Source organism: Abramis brama (assembly GCF_963993115.1).
Source record: "Abramis brama genome assembly, chromosome: 16".
In the NCBI taxonomy this organism is placed as follows: Eukaryota; Metazoa; Chordata; class Actinopteri; order Cypriniformes; family Leuciscidae; genus Abramis; species Abramis brama.
In genome coordinates, this window is record NC_139978.1 from 23,885,721 (window position 1) to 23,912,539 (window position 26,819).

The 26,819-nt window shown below is 36.7% G+C and overlaps 1 protein-coding gene across 2 annotated transcripts in view; it reads right to left on the reverse strand.

Moving 5' to 3' along the window:
- Positions 1–26,819, reverse strand: part of cpne5a (copine Va) — a 78,618-nt gene that overhangs the window by 35,559 nt on the left and 16,240 nt on the right. Inside the window, exons 4-8 of one of the 2 annotated variants that reach the window (XM_084138852.1) lie at positions 19,108–19,211; positions 17,375–17,414; positions 16,332–16,346; positions 16,098–16,174; positions 304–367 (exon numbers count right to left, since the gene is read on the reverse strand). In XM_084138852.1, the coding sequence (XP_083994978.1) occupies positions 304–367; positions 16,098–16,174; positions 16,332–16,346; positions 17,375–17,414; positions 19,108–19,211 (300 nt within the window). The remainder of the gene's footprint in view (positions 1–303; positions 368–16,097; positions 16,175–16,331; positions 16,347–17,374; positions 17,415–19,107; positions 19,212–26,819) is intronic. The other variant, XM_084138853.1, reaches the window with a different exon arrangement.

Here is a 26,819-nt window from a genome sequence, read left to right on the forward strand (position 1 = left end):
ATGGGAAATAAAGTATTAAAATATGTATTTGGTGCTCAGTTGTTTTTTAAAGTTGTTTCCCTTTTGTCTGTGGAGATAACATATTGCAGTTCATTTCTCTGGAATAATCTATTTGGCTGCCAGGCAATGAACGGTCTGATCTCAAGAGTAAAACAGTCAGCTTTCTTATCAAAGTGAATCATTTCAGTAAAGGTTTTCACTGCTGAAGAGTTACAAGCATTTCGAAAACAAAGGCGGTTGAAAAAAAACAATTATTCAGAGCAAAACTATTCTGTGGAGGATAAAGTAAAACTGCTGACTTACCCGACAGTTTCCAAGTTCCTCTGCAGTGAGAATAATGGTACCGCAGTTCTTCCCAGGGATGCCACTGAAAGAATAACAGTGCATTAGTGCAAACGGTTCTGTGTTACTGGGAATAGCAGGGCATGAATAAAAAAAAAATACTGATAAAAATGAACTGATTCCCATATAATTACAGTCAAAGAAATGTCAGGATTGCACATGGCCACATGCCAGAACAGCAGCAGGATAAGTGGTATCAGAGAAAAGATGATATACCGGGGAGCTGAAGATCATAGTTGTGTTGTGTGCTGACAAAAACTGGATATTTCAGTTCAGATCATTGTTTTCCACCAAGAGTTAAAATAAATCTCTGCCTCAGGATGTTTTTAGGATGTTGTAAAGCTTAAATCTTTGGCTGATTCGCACCAGTTTATTTCTGTCAATCACTGAAGATTCTAATTTAGATGTCAACCGGTGCACAATCATGCAAAGGATTTTATGCTGACCCTGCTACAGTATGTGTGCAAAGAAAATGCATCCTCTCGTGTCTACTTCTGCCTTTAGGGTCACTGCAGACTAAAGATAACAAATAAGCAATGCATTAAAGTGCTCAGTTGCAAAACTGACTCTCAGTTCATTTGCAAATCTCCTTCATGCTTCGCATTACCATGTAAACTGTGGGAAACTGTTGTGAACTATGCGTAGGTTTTAATAGTAATTAATTACTTTAAACACAGTTTAACTTTCACATGACAGTGCATGCAAAAGTCTGGGGTCGGTAAGATTTTGTTAGGTTTTTTTAAAAGAAGTCTCTCATGCTCACCAAGACTGCATTTATTTGAATAAAAGTAAGTGAAAAACAGAACTGTTTTCTATTTTAATATATTTTCAAATGCAATTTATTCCTGTGATTCCAAAGCTGAATTATCAGCATCATTACTCCAGTCTTCAGTGTCACATGATCCTTCAGAAATCATTCTGATATGCTGGTTTGGTGCTCAAGAAATATTTCTTATTATAACCGTTGAAACTGTTTTTTTTTTGGTTTTTTTTGGATTAATAAAAAGTAAACAGCATTTATTTGAAAGAGAAATATTTTGTAACATTAAATGTAATGTCACTTTTTAATGCATCCTTGGCTAATTTATAAAATTAAAAAAATCTTGCTGACCACAAACATTTGAACAGTAGTGTATATTACATAATTACGTAATATTAATTTAGTATAGGGACAGTCATTTCAACTAATGCGTAGACCTATTATTGTTAAATAGCTTTGAGTTCAAATGGCTGGAGGAAAACCAATTCACAAATCTAAATGTGGCAAGCTGCCGCTTTACTTTCGTTATGTAGTGTTTCTTTATTTCGACATTAAAGTTTATGTCGAAGGTTTGCCTGTTTCCATCCCCTTCTCCCCTGAACTTTTAACTATATTACACTAAAGTTGAGAATTAAAAAGCAGGCCAGTTCAGCTCGAGTCACTGTAAGGATGTCAAATGAGGAAACAATTTGTCCTTTGCTTTTATAGGAGACACTTCTGTAAAAAAATATGACACTGAATAATTCAAATACACAATGGATTTCAGGCCAGTTTCCCCATTAACCTTCTGAAGTTGCAGGATCACTCAGTCTCACCTCCATGTGTAAGTTGGAAAGGTCAGTGTTTGCTGCTGCTCATGTTTTTCCCTCAGGTATTAGAGATGACTTGTTAGATGAAACATATTGTGTTCAGTTTATTAAAAATTATTTCTTTGCTGAAGAAAAAAAAACTTTGGAACGTTATGATGTTTTCTCCAGTGTCTTTTCTGCACTCTCTAAACCAATTCCCATTAAATCATTGACAGAGTGGTAAGACGTACAACAAAGAATCTTTGATTCAATTACTGAACATGAACCAGAAACAAGTAAACAGGGTTAAATGATGGAGTTCAGCTCATTTCCTAAGGTCATACCCTGATTAATGCTCTTAGAGACAGGCTTCCAAACTGCCAAAAGAAGGAATGCTAACAACTCACAGCAATATTATACTTGTTGCACTGTAGTTGCAAAATACATGAACAAATTGACAACTGTAACAAGTGAAGCAATCTTTTATAACCATATTCATTCACAAGCTGCTATATGTACAGCCATTCGATGCGACAGGAAAGTAAAAATGATGAAACTGTTCGAAATACTGCATTGTTTCCTATCACAAACCCCACTGGTGTGGCCATTTGTTTATTTGGAAAGTGTATTTTAACACTGTGTGTTAGCTGTGCTCTGCAGAAGAGCAAAATCAATGGCGCTCACGCCTCTCCCTGCTGCATTGCCAATTGATTAGAGTCTGATCAAACATCTGAATCGCTTGGTGCCTTTAGCCTGACATTGAACGCAGCACGTCGTTTTATTCTTATTAATGAAACTCACTCAAGTTTAATTTTCCTTTCATCAAGCTTAAATTGAAAAAGTTATTTAAAATTTATTTGAACTACATACAGTATTGCCATTAAAGCAATATCATGATTCATGACCTGGAACCAAGCTAGATTATCTATGCTGTTTAAGGTCCACATTGGCAGAAAAAAAAGATTTAGCAAATTTATCAGCCTTTAAACTCAATGTAGAATAAAATATAGACACTATCCGTTCAGATCGACTTTTCTCACTTTCATTCAAAAGCTTGGGATTGGTAAGATTTCGGAAGGTCATCACACACCAATTTAGAGTAAAAACAGTAATATTGTGAAATGTTGTTACAATTTAAAATAACTATTTTCTAAAATAATAATGTAATCTATTCATGTGATGGCAAAGCTGAATTTTCAGCATCATTACTCCAGTCTTCAGTGTCACATGATCCTTCAGAAATCATTCTAATGTGATGATTTGCTGCTCAAGAAACATTTCTTATTATTATCAGTGTTAAAAACAGTTGTTATGATGCTCAATATTTTTGTGAGAACCGTGATATATTTTTTAACAGAAAGTTTATTTGAACAGCATTTATTGGAAATAGGAATCTTTTTGTAACATTATCAAGTTGTACTCAGCAAGGATGCTGTATAATAATGAGGCAATAATTCAGTATAAATTAGACTCAAACTCCATATCTTACACAAACTGCAGCCCATGATTTGACTGGGCAGATTTTCTTGGCATTCACAGCATTGCACCTTCCCAGGGAAAGCTCGATAATGTTGGCATAAGCAATATCAATGATCTAGAGCGCACACCGGCATGAGGAAGGAGATCAAGGCATCTTTTTGCACACAGCCAAGAGCTTGATATCAACTTTCTAATCTTTAACTGGGGCCAATAGAGATTTGGAGGATCAATAGAAAAAATCAGTCAATCAACAGGAAAAATACTGTCCCAAATCCGCCATTCAAAGCCAAATGACTTATAAGTCAACATCACACAGCCTGACCTGTTCGCTGTGATCAAACAGTCCTTTAACAAAGTATGCACACCCAATCCTGTCCTTAAGGAACAGGGAGAATATTTTTACATACTGATCACAGATGAAAGAAAGTTGGCTGTGAGAGAGGAGTTAGTTGGTATTATGCTGAATGTTTTCAGTCTTTGTTGCACTCTGTGCATCCTTTTCTTCATCTTGGCATCTGTAGCTGTTCAGCATCTCATTTCACACGTGCAGGCCTGATTTGACCAATTCATGTGAGAAAAGCAGGTGATTTATAGAGCTATTCGTCAGCCTAACAAATTGCACGGTACTTGCGGCCTGTGAGGTAATTCTATATGCTATATCAGAAGCTATTCATCAAATTGTTGACAAAGACTCCAGGGTTTACAATTAAGGAATATTTCTCTTTATCTTTGTCCTCTGAAGAATCACAGAAAATTGTATAATGTACCGAAGAATAAAATAAACTGCATTGTAATTAAACATGGTGTCCCATGATGTCTTAAACCTGCCAAAAGCCCTCTGATTAATCAAAAGTGCTTAAAATGTCATTTCTTGTAACTAAGGAAGAAGCATAAGATGATTTAATGCTAGCCAGCATTGTCATTCTATACAGCAGGAAGTGAGATTTGTGGAGATGTTTGCACATTTCATCATTAGGATGAAGGATTATGTTGGTATTTAAGTAGACGGCAGGTTGACAGGTGAGAGAGGGAAAAAAAGAAATGAATGAACAATCAGGGCCGGCGTAAGGAACACTGTCCGGGGCCCTGCGATAAAAGGCCAACTAAGATCCTCTATGTTTCCCATGGGTCTGCAAAAGGGTGCTAGGGAGTCTTTGAGATGAAAAAGTTTATAGGAAAGAAATTGTTAACAATAATATATAATAAATAATAATATAAAATTGTTCAAACAATTGTTAAAACAATAAAATTATAAAATGAAAGAATAAAATAATGTTAAATAAATAACACATCAAGCAAATTTGATATTATTATGGTTTCCGTTTTATTTTTCCATTTCCATTTAATCATTTAGTAGACGCTTTTTCCCAAGCGACTTACAAATGAGGAGACCAATAGAAACAATCAAACCAACAACAGGGCAACAATATGCAAGTGCCGTGACCAGTCCCAGTAAGTCCAACACAGTACACGTAGCAAGGTGTTTTTTTTTCCTTTTTTTTTCTTTTTCGAATAGATATAGAATAATCAGTGTTAGTATTAATGGGTCAAGTGTTGCCGCAAAAAGATGCGCCTTCAGCAGATTCTTGAAAATGGCAAATTTTTGTTTGGGATCAAATTTGATACCAAAAAGAATATGTGCAGATTATAAGGTGTCCATCATAACATATTTCGGCTATTATCAACACATGATGGCAATCTGAGGTTCACAGTTCCCCCACCAAACTGCAGTGCATCACCAGCCACTCCTGTACCGAAAACCAGCACCATTTTGGTGGAAAAATGATATTCAGAGAATGGTTGATTATACGTAATATTGCATACATGGCTAAAAACAGTGTAAAATATGCTCCATTTAGAACTGTATTCATCTAAATGTGTCCAAAATGTCTGGTCCTGGTAAACCCCATGTTATGAGGACCAAATGTCCCAACAAGCATTGTAATACCAGACATTTTTTGACCTTGTGGGGATGACCTTGCTTTTTTGGTCTCTTTAGTATAAATCATACAATATGATGTTCTTTGAAAAAGTAAAAATGCAGAAAGTTATCTGTGAGGGTTGTTTTTAGGGGTAGGTTTATAAAAAGTATAAAAAGTATTAAAACAGTATAAAAAGTTATTGCATCTATGGAAAGTCGCTATAAAACATGGAAATCCAGTGTGTGTGTGTGTGTGTGTGTGTGAGAGAGAGAGAGAGAGACTTGGTCCCCCCATAAAAATTGTATCCTGCTACGACTCATGATTTTCAGCATTGAGCATCATTCTAAGAGAATATCTATTGAACGTGAGAAATAAATTAGAATGAGAGAAAACAGAAAAAGGCAGATTAAATATTCATGTGTTTCAGAGTATGTGAGCACGTATGTAACTAGAGTACCTGAAATAAACAGCCCTGTTTGTGAGCGATAAGCTGTGCATTCACAGACCATTGAGCTGTTAGGAACGTTTACATTCATCTGTCTAACAAAGAGATTAAGTGAATAAGTTTATCCAGACTCATTTCATGTGAAACTAAGACAAACAGAGCGGAGGGTGAAATATGACGGATCGCTGATTCACTGCGCAGAGCGAGTCGCAGTCAAGCTGCATTACATAAAGCTCCAGAACTCCACAAGGGGTTGGAATGAGATTATAACTTAAATCCAATTGCTTTTCATACTTAGACAGACAACCGTAATCCTTAAATACACCCGGATTTGAATTAAGATTAGGTTCACCGTTCGCCACCACTTGTGGAATTTCATGTTTCAACGGCCTCAAAAGACTAAACACAGCAACAGTGAATGTTCTGACAGCTGAAGAAACCTGCAAAATGGCTTTAACCAAACCAAAGACAATCAAACCTCCGTACATGATTTGCACGAGGCTGCATAATCCATAATTAATGGGAAACCTCCTGGCTAACCAACCACTGCTTTATCATAATGAAGACTCATTTTCAGCATCCAGAGCTACTTAAGCATTATAGTTAAACAAGCTTCAAGTGAATAATTATTGTCTTTTTGTGCAAGAATGCATGCATAGGCATACCTACAATTCAATGTTGTTCATAAAACAATCAATTCAACATAATGGAGTACAGGACCTACCTCAGCTAAACATAAGCCATTCATCTAGCAGAAGAGAAGAGGATGTTTGTTACAGACCTGAAATTGTGCTTACTCGGGGTATATGACTTTCCGTGAATGAGATATTCTTCAGAGAGTCATAGCTGATTCATTTTCTTCTTCCTACCGCTGCCACCTGACTGCATAGGGATTGATAGCATTCATATCTATAATTCTGTTTTCTTTCGTCCTTATGGCTATAGGCTTCTGCCTATAGTGGAGTCAGTTTAACAATATGAAACCGTAAGCATGTCAGAGGTCTCCTACAGTAGTAAAAAGACAAGAGTCGATCTTTCTAGAGGTCAGAGAGATGGCGGTGTGCCTTTGTCCACTGATAAGACATTTATCTTGCCCTCAAGATGACCATAAGTGACCATCAGCTATTATCAAAATTACAACAGGAAGAAAATCCATGAGGTCAAATTAGGTGTTTTACATGGGGTCACGAGATACGGCTATGAACCCAAACGCAGACAGTAATAAATAAAACACGGATTTATTAAACAGACAGAAAACAAAGACCCTCGAGGGGGCAAACGAACATAGACAGGACTAGACTAATAAACTTGACAATAACATGAGACTAGAACTAACAGGCAGGATACAAACTCTGATCACAGGAATACACAGCTCACAGAACAGGATGACAAGATACAAAACGAACAAGCACCGAGTAACAAACACAAGGACCTTAAATAAGAGACATCACCAGGGCACAGGTGACACCGATGAACAATCAAGACTAACGAGGAGAACAAGGGGGCGTGGTAAACAACACAAGACAACGCAATCACATAGCCCAAAACACAGGCCATGTGTTTGCACACACAACGTGAGAACAAATCTTGACACATGGTCTGTCTGCTTTTTAAATACAAAGCCTAGAGCAATCATTGTATACTGTACATCATGACAACAATTCCCTTTCATGAATGACCATAGCCTAGAGTGCTGCTCTAGATGGAATGGAAAATGCATTTCCTGTCCTGAGCTCACTGAATGTGACAGAATGGCTTAAAATTTCATTTTGTGATGGGGACCTATATATAAAAAAAAATACCCTGAAAAGCACCATCCTTCAGGGTGAATGTTTGGGTATTTGCATAATATGGAGCGGCTTAGACCATCACAGATTCCTGTGCTGAATGTTTAAACTCCAATTTAATTCATCCAAGGTGATGGATTAACACTAGATTTCCATTTCAATATGACTATTTAGTAAAAAAAATCCCACTTCATCTACTATGGCTCAGACATACTGTGTTTAATACAGTAAATCAAATCAAATCAAATCAAGTATATTTGTATAGCGCTTTTTACAATACAGATTGTATCAAAGCAGCTTCACAGTATTAAAATAAAATAATACAACAAAGTTTGTTTCTAGTGGAATTTATTGATTGATAGAATAAAATTAAATATCCCCAAATATCCCCAACTGAGCAAGCCAAAGGCAACAGTGGCAAGGAACCGAAAAACTCCATCAAGTGACCTAATGGTGTCCTAAAACTCCATCAGGTGACCTAATGGAGAAAAAAAAACCTTGGGAGAACCCAGGCTCAGTCGGGGGCCAGTTCTCCTCTGGCATTTATGAACTAGAGGCCGGATTGTAGTTTGAAACTGTGAGATTAACAATATTATATGAATGCCTGGCTGAAAAGATGCGTCTTTAATCTAGTTTTAAACTGGGAGAGTGAGTCCGAGTAACGAACAGTATCAGGAAGGCTATTCCAGAGTTTTGGAGCCAAATGTGAAAATGCTCTCCCTCCTTTGGTTGATCTGGATATCCTAGGTATGACCAAAAGCCTCGAATTTATTGATCTTAAAGAGCGCGATGGATTATAGGGTGATAGAAGATCCGTTAAATAGACTGGAGCTAAGCCGTTTAGGGCTTTATAAGTCAGTAGCAATACCTTATAATTAATACGGAACTTTATAGGTAGCCAATGTAGTGATGATAAAATCGGTGTTATATGATCATATTTTCTTGATCTAGTAAGAACTCTAGCGGCTGCATTTTGGACTAACTGTAGCTTGTTTATTGAGGATGCAGGACAACCGGCTAATAAAGCATTACAGTAATCTAGTCTCGAGGTCATGAATGCATGAACTAACTTTTCTGCATCAGAAACTGATAGCATATTACGTAGCTTAGCAATGTTTCTAAGGTGGAAAAAGGCAGTTTTTGTAACATACGAAATATGATTTTCAAAAGACAGGTTACAATCGAGTATAACACCCAGGTCTTTTACTGTAGAGGATAAAGTAACAGGACATCCTACAATGTCAAAGTTGTATTGTGAGAGGTTCTGTGGGCGGTTTTTTGAACCGATAAGTATTACCTCTGTCTTGTCTGGATTTAATAAAAGAAAATTACGCGTCATCCAATCTTTTATATCTTTAACACACTCTGTCAATTTGGATAAATTAGCGTTTTCATCCGGCCGTGATGAAATATATATTTGAGTGTCATCAGCATAACAATGGAAACTAATTCCATGTTTCCTTATAATATTTCCAAGTGGCATCATATATATTGAGAATAACAGAGGGCCTAACACAGATCCCTGCGGCACTCCATAGTTTACTGGAGTTATGATCGATTTTTCTCCATTTAAATAGACAAAATGGTAGCGGTCAGATAAGTATGATCTAAACCAGCTTAATGCTTGTCCTTGAACACCAGTATAATTTTGAAGTCGATCTAAGAGTATTGTATTATCTATAGTATCGAACGCAGCACTTAGATCAAGTAAAACTAGTATTGAGATACAGCCTTGGTCAGAAGCTAAGAGTAAATCATTTGTGATTTTAACGAGCGCAGTTTCAGTGCTATGATGCGGCCTGAATCCAGACTGAAACTTTTCATAGATATCATTTTCTTGCAAGAAAGAGCCCAGTTGAGCGGACACAACTCCGCTCAACTGGGTAAAAAAAAATAATTTAATAAAATGTTTAATGATTTTTTTAATGAAATTCAATCATTTTAATGATACAGAGTTTAAAAAATGCAAGCCAATATTAATTAAATATAGATTAATCTTTGTTAGAGCTGTGTTTCATTAACATTAATGACTTAGCAGCAGGTATAATAGGTTGATGTTCCTTTAAGACTGAATGCACGGATACAATATAATGATACACATCTGATTTCTTTTTCAATTCTTTACGTTCACTTAAAGGGTTTGTTCACTTCAAAATGAAAATTCTGTCATCATATACTCACCCTCAAGTTGTTTCAAACCTAGTATTTTTTTTCCTACTATGGAAGTCAATGGGTCCAGTTAACTGTTTGGTTACTACCTAGAGATTGGCATGGAGTACTTTCCATAAGATCATCTCTCAATGCAAATCAAACCAGCTATTAGGCTAACTGAAATAAAACCATGCCAATCTCTAGGTATGGTGAAGGCTATGTGATGATGTGGGGCTATTTTAATTCCAAAGGCCAAGGGAACTTTATCAGGATGCATAGTATCCTGGATCCATGAAGTAACTGGCCTTTAAAAATAAAAATCTGCCTGTCTCTATGGGAATTTAACATAGGGGTGTCCAGACTTATGCACCCTGTATTTTAAGGAAGAACATTTATTTATTTACGATACATTATTCATTCACAAAGAAAATTGGTGTCCTTAAAGGTTGGATTTTTCCTAATTTTTTTAATTAAGGCATTAAGTTCAATTTCCAAAAGATGATTTTTTATTCCTCTTTTTAGTCAACTTTAGCATGGGTGTCTAAACTTATGCATAGCACTGTATATATATACATATGATTAATGATTTTTATACTGTACAACATTTACTTTGAAGAAAGGTCAGTTTAATATGTATATGACTAAATCAACCTTTCTCCATTGAAAGTAGACTGTAATAGTCAGTAGTCGGATCAGGTAGAAATAGCTCCAGTGTATCAGAGCAGCATCACAGGACATTTTTGCAGTTTGTTTTTCTTGAGGGGATTTTTTTGGGGACTGTGCCCGTCACTGAGGGCAAAAGATTCCTCTGCCCTGTCTGCTGTTGAACTCCACAACTCACAGTTAGTTGTGCTTGTTGTGCTTTTTGTCTGGCTACCATTTAAATTTGAAAGACTTTTTTCTTCAGTAAAAGGCTCAAACAGCCTGCAGTCAGAAACACATGGCTGTGTTGTCCCACCAGAGTATCGAATCTGAGGCCTAGATAAGACTCATTGGCCCATATTTCTCTCTCTCTCTCTCTCTCTCTTTATTTCTCCCCCCCCCCCCCCCCCCACCCCACTCTATTTGTCAATGCAGCTCAGCATAATGCATTTCCAGAATCAAAGCATACAAGTCCTGTTTAACACTGATATAGCCTAAAGCACAGGCCCAATCCATCAGCATGACATAATAACCCAACGCCAAGGGCCAGAAGCACCATGCCCATTTAAACCGAATGGGGCACAAAAATCCAAATGTCAAAGCTGCCCTTTTCTATACAATGAAAATGCAAATTAAGCAGAAATAAGACACTTATTTTTTTTCCTTTGGTATATATATATATATGTGTATATTCTTCGTTGTTCAAAGATAAATAGCCTTAAATTGGGGTCAATCTGATTAAATCTCCACCACTAAAGGAGAAAGTTTTACAGATGCTTTTAAGGCACAGATGGATCAAATGCACTGTACTCAATAAGGTTTATATTACCTCCATTCCTATATTGCCTATATGAACACGATCTGAAGTGCAGACAGCTCTAATTGAATCTAAAGCTGGGCTATGTTTTGTGTTCTTTCAGCACACCGCCAGTGAAGGGAGATGATGAATTAACATTGCTGAAATTCAAATCCAATCAGACTAGTTTTGCAGTTTGTCTTAAAGCAGTTCTGCCCACAACTAAATTCTGCTTACTCTGTTTATTGCCAAACGATTCTCTGTATTCAGCTGCCAAGTCTGTAGTCTGTAGATTTATTTATTTCAACACAACGGACGGATACATTTCAAGAGATGACCGCATCTATATCCGCTGCACAGGATAGAGTGAATGCTAGTCTGTTTCCTGCAATAGATACACAAAGACAGCTCTATGGCTATGGGGAATTAATGAAAAGTGGAAAGAGGACGATACTGTATTAGAGTTTGTCAGTGTGTAATAAAGAAGACAGGCTGTTCAAAAGCAGGGCATCCTTTGCTCAGACATTTTTCCACAATTTTAGTATTTTTTTGATTCTTCAATTGCACACACTTACACTGATTACAAAGTTATTTTTCTTCAGATTCTCTTTCCTTCAGTGATCTATTCAAATAAAGTTGGCATGAACACAAAACTCTCATATTTTTACATAATAATGCATATAAAAGGCCAAGCAAATACTTAATGCCCCCGCGTATTTATAAACGTTGACAATATTGTTGCAGATAAAATATAATGAAATATAAATTAAGCTTTACCTAAACCTCTCTCTTAACAACCAGTCTCTCATCACAATGGGTTGTGGACAATATTAGCCATTAGAGTGTGCATGGATCTATTTATTTTATATAGATATATATATATATATATATATATATATATATATATATATATATTAAAATTTTCAAATTAACAGCAATATTTGTGTGCCTCATGTCATATGCAGAGTGGCATTAACGGCACTTTTTTATTTATAAATTAATTAATGAAATCAATATTTGGTGTGACACCCTTTGCTTTTCACTGGACTTTTAGGCAAGGAATTGGCAAAACAAACTTCTGGAAAACTAAAATAATATTTTCTACTGACGTACTAAAGCAGAAAATAAAAATAACTATCTCGATTCTCAAGACAAATATTTTTGTGAACATCTAGACTTTTGCACAATATTGTATGTCAGTGACACAACAGTTGTTGACTACAGTGCCGTGCATTCTATCCAATATACCTGCTGTCAGACTTTGTTTGCGAGTCCTGAAAATTTAAGACAGTCACGGTGTGGAAACCAGTTGCTACCCTGACAACTAAAAGAATTCAGTACACAACCTTATTTATCTCTCTAAAACAGGACTGACAAGTGTATTCTGCTGCTGTGTGGATGCAGTCTCTCTCTCTGTTACAGCCCTTACCCTTCCCTGTCTGTCTCCATCTAGTTCAACACCGTCTGGGAAAACTGTACTGAGATCAGGGGCTCAAATTCCCCCTAAAGCTCTTAAACTCCCACAGATTTTGGGCAGAACAGCTCATCATCATCGGGCAATCTCTTTTCCACATCCAAATGTCACCAATCGTACCCTCCTTTCTGCACAGATAATGCCCATAAATGAAAGCAATTCACACGCCTCAGTCCAGCATCAGTCTGAGTGGGCGTTTCAGGTTGATCAATAGGGTCTGTTCCATCCACAGCACTCACTCAGTTGTGTACCGTATTTAAAGGCTGACTAAACCATGCAATCGCTACATCTACCTCCTAAACTTCAGCTCATATTCTCTTGGCATTTTGTACAAGCAGCCAGCACAGATTTAGAGGGGGGAAGAGATTTGAAGAGGGAAGATGTGTCTGCACATTTATGCCCCATGGGTAGATTTTTATTAAAACTAAAAAATATATATATTTTTGCTACATGGTCAGATTATGCTGTCACTTATTTTTCCTATATTTCAAAAACATTTAGGTTTTTGGTATAGATTTTTTTTTTTATGTTTAAAATTGAAATTATTGCTGTAAAATGACAATTATCAGAACAATATGAATTATTATTTTCTAATATTTGTAATATCTTTTTTTATTTAAAAATATTTAAAAATATTAGAAAATATTAATTCATATTGTTATGTTTCATTACTATTGGTCACGCTTTACATCTATCTGTGGGGTTTGCAAATATTTAACCAATGAAAAGTATTAAAAAGCGCTTGTGACTAAACCTCATAACTCCACTGGATCCTCAAGCTATCTGTAAAACCTCCAACCGCCTCTATCGTGAATGAAGTGCCACACACAGTTTGGACCATCTCTTCTTGTTTGCAATGCAAGGGTAAAATAAGAACTGGTTCTTTGAATAAGTACAGTGGGTAACATTTTATTTTAAGGTGTCTGTGTTACTGTGTAATTGTACATTTTAGTACTGAGTAATAATTAACTACACGTACTTACTATATGGTAAGGGTTAGGATTAGGGTGTGGTTAATGTTAGTTTTATGCAATTATACACAATTACTATAGTAACTACATGGAACGTGTACGAATGACACAGTAAAATATTAGTGTTACCGTACAGTGTTTTCTTTACTCTAGAAATATATACATAAAGTTAATAATATAATGACACATGCATGTGTCTGACCATATATGAAGCCACAATACAGACTTTGACAACACAGTGGTTAAAAAAACACAATGTGTTTTTTTTCCATTTTTGGAGATACAAGGTTTCCGCCCAACAACAACAATATACATTTTTAAAACTATGATAAACAAAACACAAAACAAAAAAATAAACAAAAACATGAAATAATCAAAATGATTTAAAATTACAAGTGTCCTCTTAATTATTTCCATCACCACCATCAAATTGTACAAAAAAATTACCAAACTTTAGTTTACTTAACAAATTACTCAGTGAGGAGACTGTTTGAGGTGAAATATGAGAAAATAAAGACAAATCAAGATCAAATTATGTAAAAAGTTTTAAAGTATAATGTAATTGGACATAAAATGCTAGCCATGAGACTAGCCAGAGCAAAACAAGACATTTTGTCTCACAAATCTTTCAAATGTCAAAGGTGTTGTTTTTTCTAAAATACCAGTGTCAGTAGTTGAAGAAACCTCCACCTCTAAAGGTTGTATGCTAAAATCTTTAGGAGTAAATGCAGCATGGAAGTCTTGTTGTGTTCCATAAGCGTTTGCAATCTGCACCGACAAGCCTAATCTGCTACAGTGACATAAGACACAGATGGTGAGGAATAGATGGGAGTATCCATCATCACTCCGCAGCTATAATGCTCTAAACACTACACTAGAACACCAGGCTACGGCCCATTTCAGCAAGATCTGAGCAGACAGTTTAAACCAATCAAATGGAGTGTATGATAGCTGCTTGGCCAAAGTCAAAATATACAAGGCCAGAGCCTTGTACATTACATCACGCCAGAGCCTTGTACATTACATCACGCCATAGCCTTGTACATTACATCACGCCAGAGCCTTGTACATTACATCACGCCAGAGCCTCTTCATGACATGGCAACTACACCAGAGTGGTCCAACTATCAAAGTGGTCCTTAGGCATTTGAGACTGGCTTCTAGTTTGGTGGACCCACCACTGATGTCGGTGCGAACAGCTGGCATCTCAATGGTCCCAACATCCTCCCCAAGCTCAGCGCACCCAAGTTCAGTGGTCCCGACTCCCAAGTCTAAGGTCTAAGAGGTCCTTCCACCGTCGGCTGTGTTTCCTGTGATGGCAACTGGCATCTTGTGTGTGTGGGCCGTTCACACTTCAGCTACACCTTCTGAGGCGGTGGCATCCGCTCATGAACTCTCTGTACACGATGACACAACCACAGAGATTGTACCTGTACTTCCTGTCTGCCCGGTTATGACCACGGAGGCCATTTTGACACGGCCCTAGAAGCCAACCCTAACCTCTCTGTGCTCTTTGTTCCAGTTCTGCCTGATCTGCCCTGGTGGTCTTCAGCTCCGCAATGGTGGTCACCAGTCCTGTCTGCTCCACTGTGGTGGTCTTCTGCTACACCTTGGTGGTCACCTGCCCCATCTGCCCTGCTGTGGTGGTCATCTGCCCCACCATGGTGGTCTTCAGTCCCATCAGCTCCTCCTTGGCCAGCTGCTCTCCCTGCTCCACTCTTGTCACCCACTAGGCCTGATCCAGCCTGGTCACCTGCATCTTATATCATTGAATCATTGAATTGGCTCTATCATTCTCTCTCCTCTCATTCATTCATTCATTCATTCATTCATATAACCCATTGCCTAGACTTATGTTTGATTACTTACACCTGTGTCTCATTATCTTGTTAATGCCTGCCTATTTAAGCCCTGTGGTTTCACTCATTCTTTGCAAAGATTTCTAAGTGTCACACGACTACAGTTACCCTCTGGTTACCCGTGGTTTTGACTTTCTGCTTGGGTTTCCAGACTTCCCTGTTTGCCTGTGTTTGTCTGCCCTGTTGTCTTTTTAGATTATCTGCCCTGAGTTTTGACCTATTGTCTGTTTTATGGATTATGATTCCGGATTGCCCTAAGAAAAGCTTTTGGATCCTCAACCCATGTTTCGGGGCAGTTCATGACAGAAGCCTTGGTGAGCATAAGATAATTTTTTCAATAACATTTAAAAAATCTTACCAACCCTAAACTTTAAACAGTAGTGTATATGCATTTTTATGTAGATAATTTCTTAATCTATGTGTAAGTAATTTCTTAGTATATGTGGCTAAAAAAAAACAATGTAATTGCCCTTTTTACAGTGTAGATAGATAGGCAGCCAACGGAACGAAGGCGATCTACTTGAGAACAGCTGCACAGAAAGTAATTTCTTTGTTTCCTGTGGCTGGTAATCTGTCTGAGATGGTTTCAGGCACAACCATTGAGCCCTTTGAACTTTGAATACATCCCGATCTGATTGAGGAGGTAAGCGTGGCTCATAGAACAGTGCATTAGCTTCTTACCCCAGAGGCTTTTCCAGATGACTGCCTGGTGAACCCACTATCTCACCCAGAGTGCAGAAGGTCTGACCTAGGAAGTCCTACAGAAGGGTGGCCCGAACAAAAGATGGCCCACAGGAGGCAAGATTGGCATGCAGGAAGTAAAGGAGAGAGAGCAGAATGAGTCAGAGTGGTACTGTGAATAAATGAGTTGTACCGGTAAAGAGAAAATTCTAGGAGTGCAAGGCAGAGACGTACGTTGAAATCGGAGGGCTTCCAGGAGGGAGGTGAGGCCGCAAATATATCAATAACAACAGAGCATATCATGTAACAGAAAAGACAAAATAAAAAAATAAAAAAATAAAAAACGAATTGAAGAAGTCAGGCCGAAGAGGATAGGAGAGAAAAAACGAGAGTTAGAGAATAGTGAGAAAGGATCTTGGAGAAGAGAGAAAGGAAAAAACACCCATGATGATCACGAATTACAAACAAAACAAAAAAGAGTGAGAAAATCATAAATCTGAATTTCACTTAAGATGAAGATTAACAAACACAGACACACACCAAAGCATTCAGTTGGTTCTATACAAAATCATAAGTTCATAAACCCCAGTTGTTCACTGGCTGCATAGTTTTGGTTCAGGTTTTATATTTATATTTATTAACTCAAACTATGATGAAAAAAATCCCAAAAACCTACAACCTATTTTATAATACTTACATTATAATGAATAATAATAATAATAATAATAATAATAAATAATAATTATTTTATAATGAATTATACTTTGCGTTAATTTCTCTAAGCAAATTACAATTAAAAAAAATATATTATTATTATTATAATAAGTATAATTTACATAGAAAGAAAGCTTGTTTTTGCTAAAAAGAATGGCAATGCCTGTTGAATGAAAAGTGCTGCAAGTGTTTAGTAAATTCATCCCTCAACTCCATTATATATTTTAGCTTGCTTTTGATCAGTTTAATAGGGAACAAATTGTCTGTATTTACAAAAGTCAAGCACACTGCAGAATACAGTGCTATATTGTGCTATTGTGAGCCAAAGTGAGTTTTTTTTAGAGAGCCAGAGAGAGAACTTTAGTTCTTCAGTTTTGCACAGCTTTGATAATGATACAAAATATGACATCATTTTCAATCATTTTAGATTGCATAAAACCAACCGCAGAATGAAGAAGCATGCATGTCAAAATGTGCAATCAATCACCAAAGGAACTTTCATATACATCCAAGCAAACACACATGCACACACATACACATACAAAGTGCTGCTATATACTCACGTGTTTGGCCAGATCAGGACTTTTGGAGTCAATGTCAAATCTGAAATCCAAGAGAACAGCTTCAGTTATATTGTTAGATGACAACATGGCCCATTTTCTCATTATAAAGAGGAATGCTTAACCCATCCTCACATTATTTAATCTAGAATGGATTAATGATAATGATATTTTGATTTCTTAAAGAGTCTGTCTCTTAAAGGGGTCATCGGATGCAAAATTCACTTTTATATGGTGTTTGCATATAAATGTGTCTTTGCAGTGTGAGGACACAACCACCATACAATGGAAAAAAATCCATTCACTCCTTTTTTTTAATCCTCAAAAAGCCTAAACACTCTCAATAATCAAGCCGTTTAGATTTTCTGAGCAATATGATGTCATATTGCTCATGCTCCGCCCACGACCTCTGACGGACTGTACGTATTAGCATATTTCGGCCCTCAGCCATTTGTATACTGTCCACCAAGGCAGGTTGCCAAGGTTATGTGTCTTGTGTCAACACCCCCCACAGAAGAGAGGGGTGAGGTGAGCAGTTGCACATTATCATTTAAAGAGACATGAACCGAAAAGGGTCGCTGTGAACAGAGCTGTTTTTGAGGAGGTAAAAAGGGTGTTGTTTAACACAACCACTGAGGAAGTTCAACCAAAGTATGTTACAAACTTTACATGAAGACCCTAAAGAATCATACCAACTTGTGGAAAACGGTCATCCGATGACCCCTTTAAAGTCCACATGAAATGAAAATTCACCCTATCTGTGTTCTAAATACATGTTATAGATCATTTTGTGAACAATTCATCTGTGCATTCGTTTATTTTTTTATTTTATTTTTAAATTGACCTTGTATAATGTTCAATTAAAATGTCTTAACTGGATCTTCCAGTGAAAATTGCATACTTCTCTCTAATGGCGTATGCCAGACTTGTCCAATAATTAATTCCACCTTTACAAGCTCACGTTCATCTGCCGTCACAAAAATCGATGCATAGAACCAAGTCCTAGATTTTTTATTTTATAATAATTCGTCACACTCGGATGTACATCACAACATGGAGAAAAAAATTTGTCGCTATTTCTGTTGCATCGTGGTTTTAACAAATCAAAACTTTGGTTGTCATAATAATTATGTCCGGAAAAATAGAAGATAGAAGTGTTATTTTTGCAATTATCGCTACTGTAGAAGAAATGACACTTTTCACCCTAAATCGGATCACTACTAGTCTGTATTTAAATTCTTGTCGCTGTTAAAATGAGAGTGGGTGTGCTGTTCTGGGGCACAGCTGGTTGGCTCTGTGAATATTTGCATTTGTATAAGCGAGAGTTGGCATAAACGTGGAATGTTTCTCGCTGACAACTCCAGCCTGAACTGCAGCAGCCACTTTTCACCTCAGCAGAATAACCCATTTAAAGTGGTGAATGAGAGCGAGATGGACAGTCAGGTGCAGGGAAGGGAGGAATGCATTGTAAATCATCTGGGCGCCACACATTTGCTTTTGAACCGCTGCGTAAAAGATTGAGGATAAAACTCATCTGAAATATTTATCACCCTTTCACTGATCCAGCCCCTTACACATGACAGTCAAGAGAGAGGCAGCATCAATAATTACAGAGGAAGACGCACTGGGAGAGGGAGAGACAAACAGACAGAGCGAGAGCAGAAAGCCTGGAGTGGGACAGCACATCGAAGAGTGAGGCAGATATCTGTGTGTCAGCATCAAAGGGAATAACTCACATGTCAAAGCGAAGATTCTGTTTCTCCTCAAAGAAATAGTCCAGGATGTACTTTCTCACAAAGTCTGGATTCAGGGTGTTGTCAATGACTTCAGTTCTCCCAAACTACACAAAAAGAGAGAGAACAGCTACATGAGAATGAAAAAGTTGTCACAGTGCAGCCACCATACAGCCACCAGCACTGTCCAGTCGATTAAAAGCCCTGTTCTTCTGACTCTGCAGCCATAGGAAAAACTAGAAGAGGTGATATTTTGAGAGGTGAAGTATCTATGCTTCTAATGAACAACAAGAACCCCTGCTCAGAATCAGTAATGTGTATGTTTGTGTGGCACGTATGTGTGCGTGTGTTTGTGTGCAAATGAAGACTGCACAGGTAATAAATATTCAGGAATATTCATGAGGTCATGGCTCTGAGCTCATGCCTGGGATGTAAATTTAATAACAGTCTATTCATATGCAGTACTGCAAACTTTGATTTCTATGTTAATGTAAAAATAACAGTTTTATATGTGCTATATATGAATTACTGTGCAACCACAAACATTCCCATTTCAATACATTCCTTATGTAACATCCTCTGAAAAAGCAGAAGGCCTGTAAGAGCAGGTGGAATATACTGCAACAAATATTATTCAGATTTTCTAGACTATTTTAAGTCGTAAAGTGAGCAGGATAAATACAAATTTAGCGTATGGATTCGGCAGGCATGTATTATGATACTAAGCAAGGCAGCGGGTGCTTGAGCCCTCCCCAGCTCTACAGCACCCCACTATTTTCCCAATGTAAATCTGTGGTGAAAAATGGAACTGCAGTGCGCTCTAATTACAGTTTTTCTGAATTGCTAAAACACATTTCTTGAAACCATCACTCACTTTCTCAAAACCTTAAACACAAAACCAAATTTTCAAACCACATTCACAGAACCTCTGACTCTTCTGGCAAAATCAAACAATTGCCTCAAAACCATTTTATCTTTGCTCAAAATCAAACAATGCTTTCAGATCACACACAGTGGGTCAAAATTATAAACACTACACACTGAAAAAAATGATTTATTGACTTAGTTGAATTTACTAACAAAAATTATGTTCCATGTATTGGTTCCACCTAATTCATTTTAGCTACATTTAAACAAATGCAATGTTGAACTAAGTTCAGCTTAATGCATTTGTTTAAATGTAGCTAAAATCAATTGCGTGGAACCACTTACGATAAAAACATTTAGAAAATTCAATGAATTTACTGAAATCATTGAATTTACTAAAAAAAATTATCGTAAGTGGTTCCACGCAATTGATTTTAGCTACATTTAAACAAATGCATTAAGCTGAACTTAGTTCAACGTAATGCATTTGTTTAAATGTAGCTAAAATCAATTATGTGGATCCAATTAACATAATTTATTTTAGTAAATTCAACTAGTCAATGAATCATTTTTTTCAGTGCAGATCATTCATTAGACTACATCAAAAAATGGAGAACACAGAATCCAATGCATGCAGTTACAGAAAAAAAGTATTGTAACAAAGTAAACAAATTTTGCAATTATGTAAAAAAAAGTATAGTAATGACAACTTACAGTAGTAAGGTGAATAAATTATATAGTATTGTACTGAATATTGTATAATAGGCCTATTGACTGTCTGTATATTCACCACTTGCATACTGTGAAAATACAGTGACCCAACTGCAAAAGCCAAAAAGGTTACAGTAAAAAACTCACTGTATCAAACAGTCACTCAGAATAGTTTTGCAACTTCAAAATCAAGGTCAGTGAGAGAGATTACAGTTTTTTCCAATTGCTAACACACAATTTTGCAAACTAGGCTGGTTTTATCAAAATACTTAACACAATTCACAAAACCACACACCCAAACTGCAAAATACCTTATATATCCTGCAAAATGAAGCACTGCAACCAAAACAACATATAGCATTATCATAATCAAACTTTTGCACGAAATGACACACACTTCATTCATATTACCAGATTTTTGTCTAACCAACTACACACTGTTGGGCATAATGAAAAGCACTCTCATCTTTAGTATGCTTTGCCATAATACTAAAATTCTTCAGATTGTTCACATGCACAGAAATGTTTGCAGATACACACACACATGCTGTTGAAACATTTTATTTTTTATTTTTCACCAAACAAGTCAGTGCATCATATGCACAGCAGATATATTTACATTGGACTGAACAAAAATATGCTCACAAAAAAACAGTAAACTGAAAAAGATTGAAGTGTTAACAATTAACCATGAGGTGTTTGGTCAGGTGGCACATGTATTGGCCAATTACCTCATGTAGTGTCATTTTGAATGGCAGTGTTTTGAAATGGCAAACATGTGACTTTATGTCAGATTGTTGTGTCTTATGCAGAGAACTGTGTTCAGTGCATTTAAAAAGTGCCATTTTGAATTGCAAAATGTGTGTAATAAAGCAGAAAATGTGTTTAGACTTTTGGAGACTTGAGAAGAGGTTTTGCTCTCTGTGTGTCAGTTTACAGTTTTTCTCGATTGTTTACACACATTTTCTGAAAGCATGCCTCATATTCTCAGAACTCTACACACAAATCAAAAAACACACACACAATGGGCAAAACCCCTCAATTCTCCTGCAAAATGAAACTTTACATTCAAAACAATGTTATTTCTTCTCAAAATGGTATTTTGTTTTCAAATGACACACACAAACCATCATATGAATAGACATTTATAAGAACCAGTTGAACACTGATGTGCTCAATGTAAAACACTATGATGAATGGAAAACACTTCTTCTCCATTCATCATAATGACTTTTTTTTTGTTCAGTGTTACACTTTCTACAGACAGTACATAAGTGTGTTGTAAAATATTTGAGAATATTGTTTTTATACTCAGAACACACAAATACACGGTAACAAATATATTTTATTTTTCCCACAAAAACAATATACACAGTGGACATTCCAACCAACACAAAGTTGTACATACAGTGGTCTACATACAAAACAACAGAAGAATTGACTGTATACAGTTACAGTAAAAAAAAAAAAAAAATCCAATGTTGGCATCCATTGAAGAGCTCACCTGTTGCTCTTTTATGCTAAAGCTCTGATTGCTAATTGTAAAACTGTGTGACGGGTGTTTGCCCATGTGATGAGTCAGTGTGCATATTTGAATTGCAGTGTGTTCCTTGTGAAAACAAAAGATTTTCTTCATGAAAAGTGTGCCAAAAGCAGAGAATTGTGTGTAGTGTTTTGAAAAAGGTGTGTTTTAGAACTGCAATTTGAGTGTAAAGCAAGAATTGTGCTTGTAGTTTAGCAGAATTGGTTCAGGGGGTTGGTGAATGAGTTACATGTTGTGGTCATTGTGTCTCAAGTACCAGTATTTGTGTGTAAACAATTGAGAAAAACTGTAAATAATTGTGCTGTGCATGTCATTTTAGTGTGTTAGCAATTGGAAAAAACTGTCATTTTGCTTCAGGATCATGTCTTCATGTTCGGTCCGGCCGGAGGACTTTGTCCACATCACAATGTCATCTTTGCAGGCAAAGGGAAAAACCCTAAAGCAGTTCCAGCCTTGACAACATTCTCCACACCTTGCTCGTCCTCGTCCTCGTCCTCTTCCTGCTTGTTCACCTCCTCTTCCTCATACTCTTCCTTCTCTCCCTCTTATATTGTTTCCATCCATTGTTGGTATGCAACATTTTGAGTAAATTTTGGGACTCTGAACTGACTTGTATTATGTACAGTTTGTTTGGTCACATCATTAGAAAAAAGTGTGAACAATTTTGAGTCGTTGTGTGTAAACGATGACAACTGTGTTGCAGTTCTGTTTAACTTTCGAATACCTGTGTTTAGCGTTTTGAAACATAAGTGCATCACAGTGCAAAATGTGTTTTAATGAGTGAGAATGTGTTTAGAGTTTTGAAAAAAGAGTGCATGAGATTTGCAAACAGTGTTTTAACTACCTGAACTTGTTTACAGTTTTTCTCGATTGCTTAAACACTATAACCAGGCTTTTGAACTAAAATTTCAAAACCATAACGCCATTTATCAAAAAGCACACCCATTTCACTCAACTATAAACACTATTCCCTGTTTTGACACGAGTCAGATTTGTTGAACTGTCACTGCAAAACTCTACACACAAATCCCTTCAAATCCCCGTAAAAAAAAAAGATTAAAACAGGAAAAAAAAAAAAATTGTGTGTGTGTGTTTTCTGTGTATGAATAAAAATGTGCCAATGTATCCACTGGTTGTGTCTTTTGTGTTCATCATGTGAAAAGGTTTGTGAGGGGGGAACCACAAGCAACATAACTTACCAGTTTTGGAAATGTTGTTTTGAATTATTGCACCAGTGTCTTAGACTATGTTGTAGTGTGTGTGATTTTGAGGGCTTGTGTGTCCTGTCTGAGGGCAAAGTTTGTTTTTTCAGCAAGAGTGAATGGTTTTGAGTGTAGAGCTTCATTTTGACCTGAAAATAGGATGTTTGGGGAATTGGGTGAGACGTTATGGATTTGTGTTTATAGTTTTGAGAATACGAGGCATAGTTTCAAGAAATGTGTTTAAGCAATCGAGAAAAACTGTAATGCTGCCCTGCTTATTTTTACGTTACCTTACGTAAATCTCGCTCCAGACCCAGACGATATCAATCATCTTCAACTGTGTATATTATTCGGCATCAGGTCAGTAACCAGTTGGCATGCCTTTTCTTCCTATGTGGAGCAGCGTGTCAAATTAATAAAAGTATAATATGCTCAAATTATATGCTCTGTTGTGTTTGTTTCATGTTTGACTTAATTTTCCTCACTGGAATTCCTCTACAACTTGTAATATTTTAAAGCTACATTCGGAGGTAATAAATACTACATTAAGGCAATTCAAAGATAGCATTTGATGCATATGTTGTGTTCTTAAAGCCTGTCAATCCACATTGGAGAGCCACCCTCAGACTGAATAATGCAACCCCTGTCAAAAGTGTTCTGCGTGTGTTCAGCGATTACAACATAAAGCTTACAAAATGTTTAAACTGGCGCTAAGACCCAGAGTCTGCCCTACCTACATTTTTGGTCAGGAGCCACTACTGATTGATTCACTAATGATATAAGCCCCTCCTCATCTTCTGTCTCTGTATGGATGTGTCCATTGTTGGTTTTATGTATGAAACTTAAATCAGAGTTTGGAGGAAGGAAAAGGAAAGAATGAAATTAAATGAGGAGAGGAGAGAAGAGAAGAGAAGAGATGAGATTACAGAAGCCTGTCGTCTTTGCACTGTATTCTTGAAGGCTGCTCTGCAGTCGGTTCCCTCAGCTAATTGTGTTTTCCATGAATAATTAAACAAGATGAGGCAGATGAGAAATGCATAAATAAATGAATCACTAGAAGGGTGTTACAACACCCTGGCCACGCAGAAATGAAGGAGACAGCTTATGAGGGATAAGGAAGTGATGTGTTGATTTAACATACTGTAGGTGATTTTGAAGACCACAGTGATCTTGTAAAAAGGATAAAGAAAAACACTGTATCACAACAGTCTGACTTTCTTACAAACATGCAGTGCAATATATATTTAGTACCTGAGGCATGTCTGTCTGACGTTCTCTGCTACAGTTTAGATATGCATAAACTCTAGTATTAAACAATTTTTTCCAAATCACATAGCCTGAACCACAAACAGTCCTAAATCTATAAAAAATAGGTTAAATTTATATTTCAAGGCCATAAACATAATGACTAAACATTCTCAAGCAAGGCTCTGTGATAGCAGAGCACAGAGTCATTAGCATTCACAGCATAATGCTTTATGTACTGCTAATAAGACCTCACAGTCTGGCTTTATTTTATCATTTCACCGGCTGCTATAAATCATTCTGTTAACCTGCTGCATAGAGCCATAAAGCCTTTTATGTTTGTCATATGGTGCATTATTCTATTCTGCAAGTATTGCACTGGTTTCCAACATCCTTTTTGTCTAAACTGTTTTTGGAGAGAAATCCCATCGGAGAGAGGAGATGCAAAGAAAAACATTTAACTTATATCACCAAACTGCTTTTGGAAAAGCTTTACCCCCCACTGAGTGTTAGAGACACAGCCAAGGCAGTGAAAAGGGGCTGAATTGTGTTGCTCATACTACTGTGCAAAACAGGAGAATTAGCACAAGGTCACATTCAGAAATGATTTGTAAATTTTGAACCTCGCAATAGCAGTGATGAGACAAAAAGATCACAAGAGGTGTAAAAAATTAAGGTTAATAAAGTTAATGATGATGCACAGAAGAGAAAAATTAAGATAATTATTTTTAAAATGACAAACATGCAAAAGTTCAAGCTCTAAGTGAAAATTTATCATCATATGATCTGATTGTCAATAGTTGATAATATAAGAAGGAAAAAAAACTGTGACTTTAGAAAGTGAGATTTAAGATATCTGGGATATCTAGACATTTTCATTGTAATTTTATGAGAATATGGAAGTCTGCACCAAAGATATAACAGTTACGACACAGAGAGGAACATTATCATTTTCAAGTCTTTCAGAGCAATTTTCTTGACAGCCAATCAGAATCTTAAAGAGCTTAAGCGTTTAATGCAGCAGACAACATAATGCTAATTATAACAGTGTTATCGTCCATTGGTGTTCACGCTAATATAATTATCATTATAGTTATCTTTATAGTTATCATTCTTGATGCGAATAGGCCTTTAGGCCTTAAGCTTTCAGATTGTTTTAAAATAAACATTTACAACTGCAAATCATGTTAAATTTTCTTAAAGGTGTTAAACATGATTTTTTTTAATTAGAATGCCACTCATAAAATATCCCTATTAGTTAGATTTTTTGTTTAGTCAGGCAAAAGCCACTGATGCGCTTTCTGCTTGTCCAGCATTCCTTGCAATCATGGGCAGCTCTTACACTGAGAGTGTGGTAGTGGAAGCATTATCATTTATGTTTAACACCATTTTCAGCTTCGTCAGTAGTTGTCAGGTTGGGGTGTGAGAACGCTATTTTGATTTAAAAAGGGGCGTGTCTAACTCAGTCAGGAGGAAACTCCAGAAAGGATGACACCACTTACAGAATCTTTAAATAATATACAGTATATTTTATTTAAGCAATAAGGTACGAGAGGCTGTGCTGTATCGTGAATAAGTCACGGCTGAAGGGCGTTGTTAGGCACGATGCAAAGCGGAATATTTATAAAACGGTTAGTTCCAGTCCTTGATTCTGATTGGTCAATAGACCGCTTCACCCTACGGTTCTATAGCCCTGTCCCAAATGGCACCCTAACGGTGCGTGTGGAGCGGAGCGAGCGTTTTTAATTCATTCCTATGGAAGTCGAGCTTCACGCTCGCGCAGTGCATTTTGGGATTGACAGCGGACCGGAGAAAGCATTGAGAGCGACCGAGAGCGTCAAAAGGTTGGACAGTTTTTATGCAAATATCAAGCGAAAAACGCGGTCGGCAGCCAATTGCTGTGAGGTTCGGGATGTGATATCTGTTTTGAGAGTTTAAAAATATGCAAATTGTGCCGGAGTTTATGCTGGGTTTAGTGCGTAAATCATTTTGTTTACAAATTAGACGCTTTGCAGTTGTTATATATATGTTAAAGATTTTATTTTGGATGTGTTCATTGTGATTATATTGGCTGGGTTTATAAAAGTTTATAAAATTGAAAGGATCTTTGCTTGGTGCATTTGGAAACAAAGCTTGTCTATTTCTAA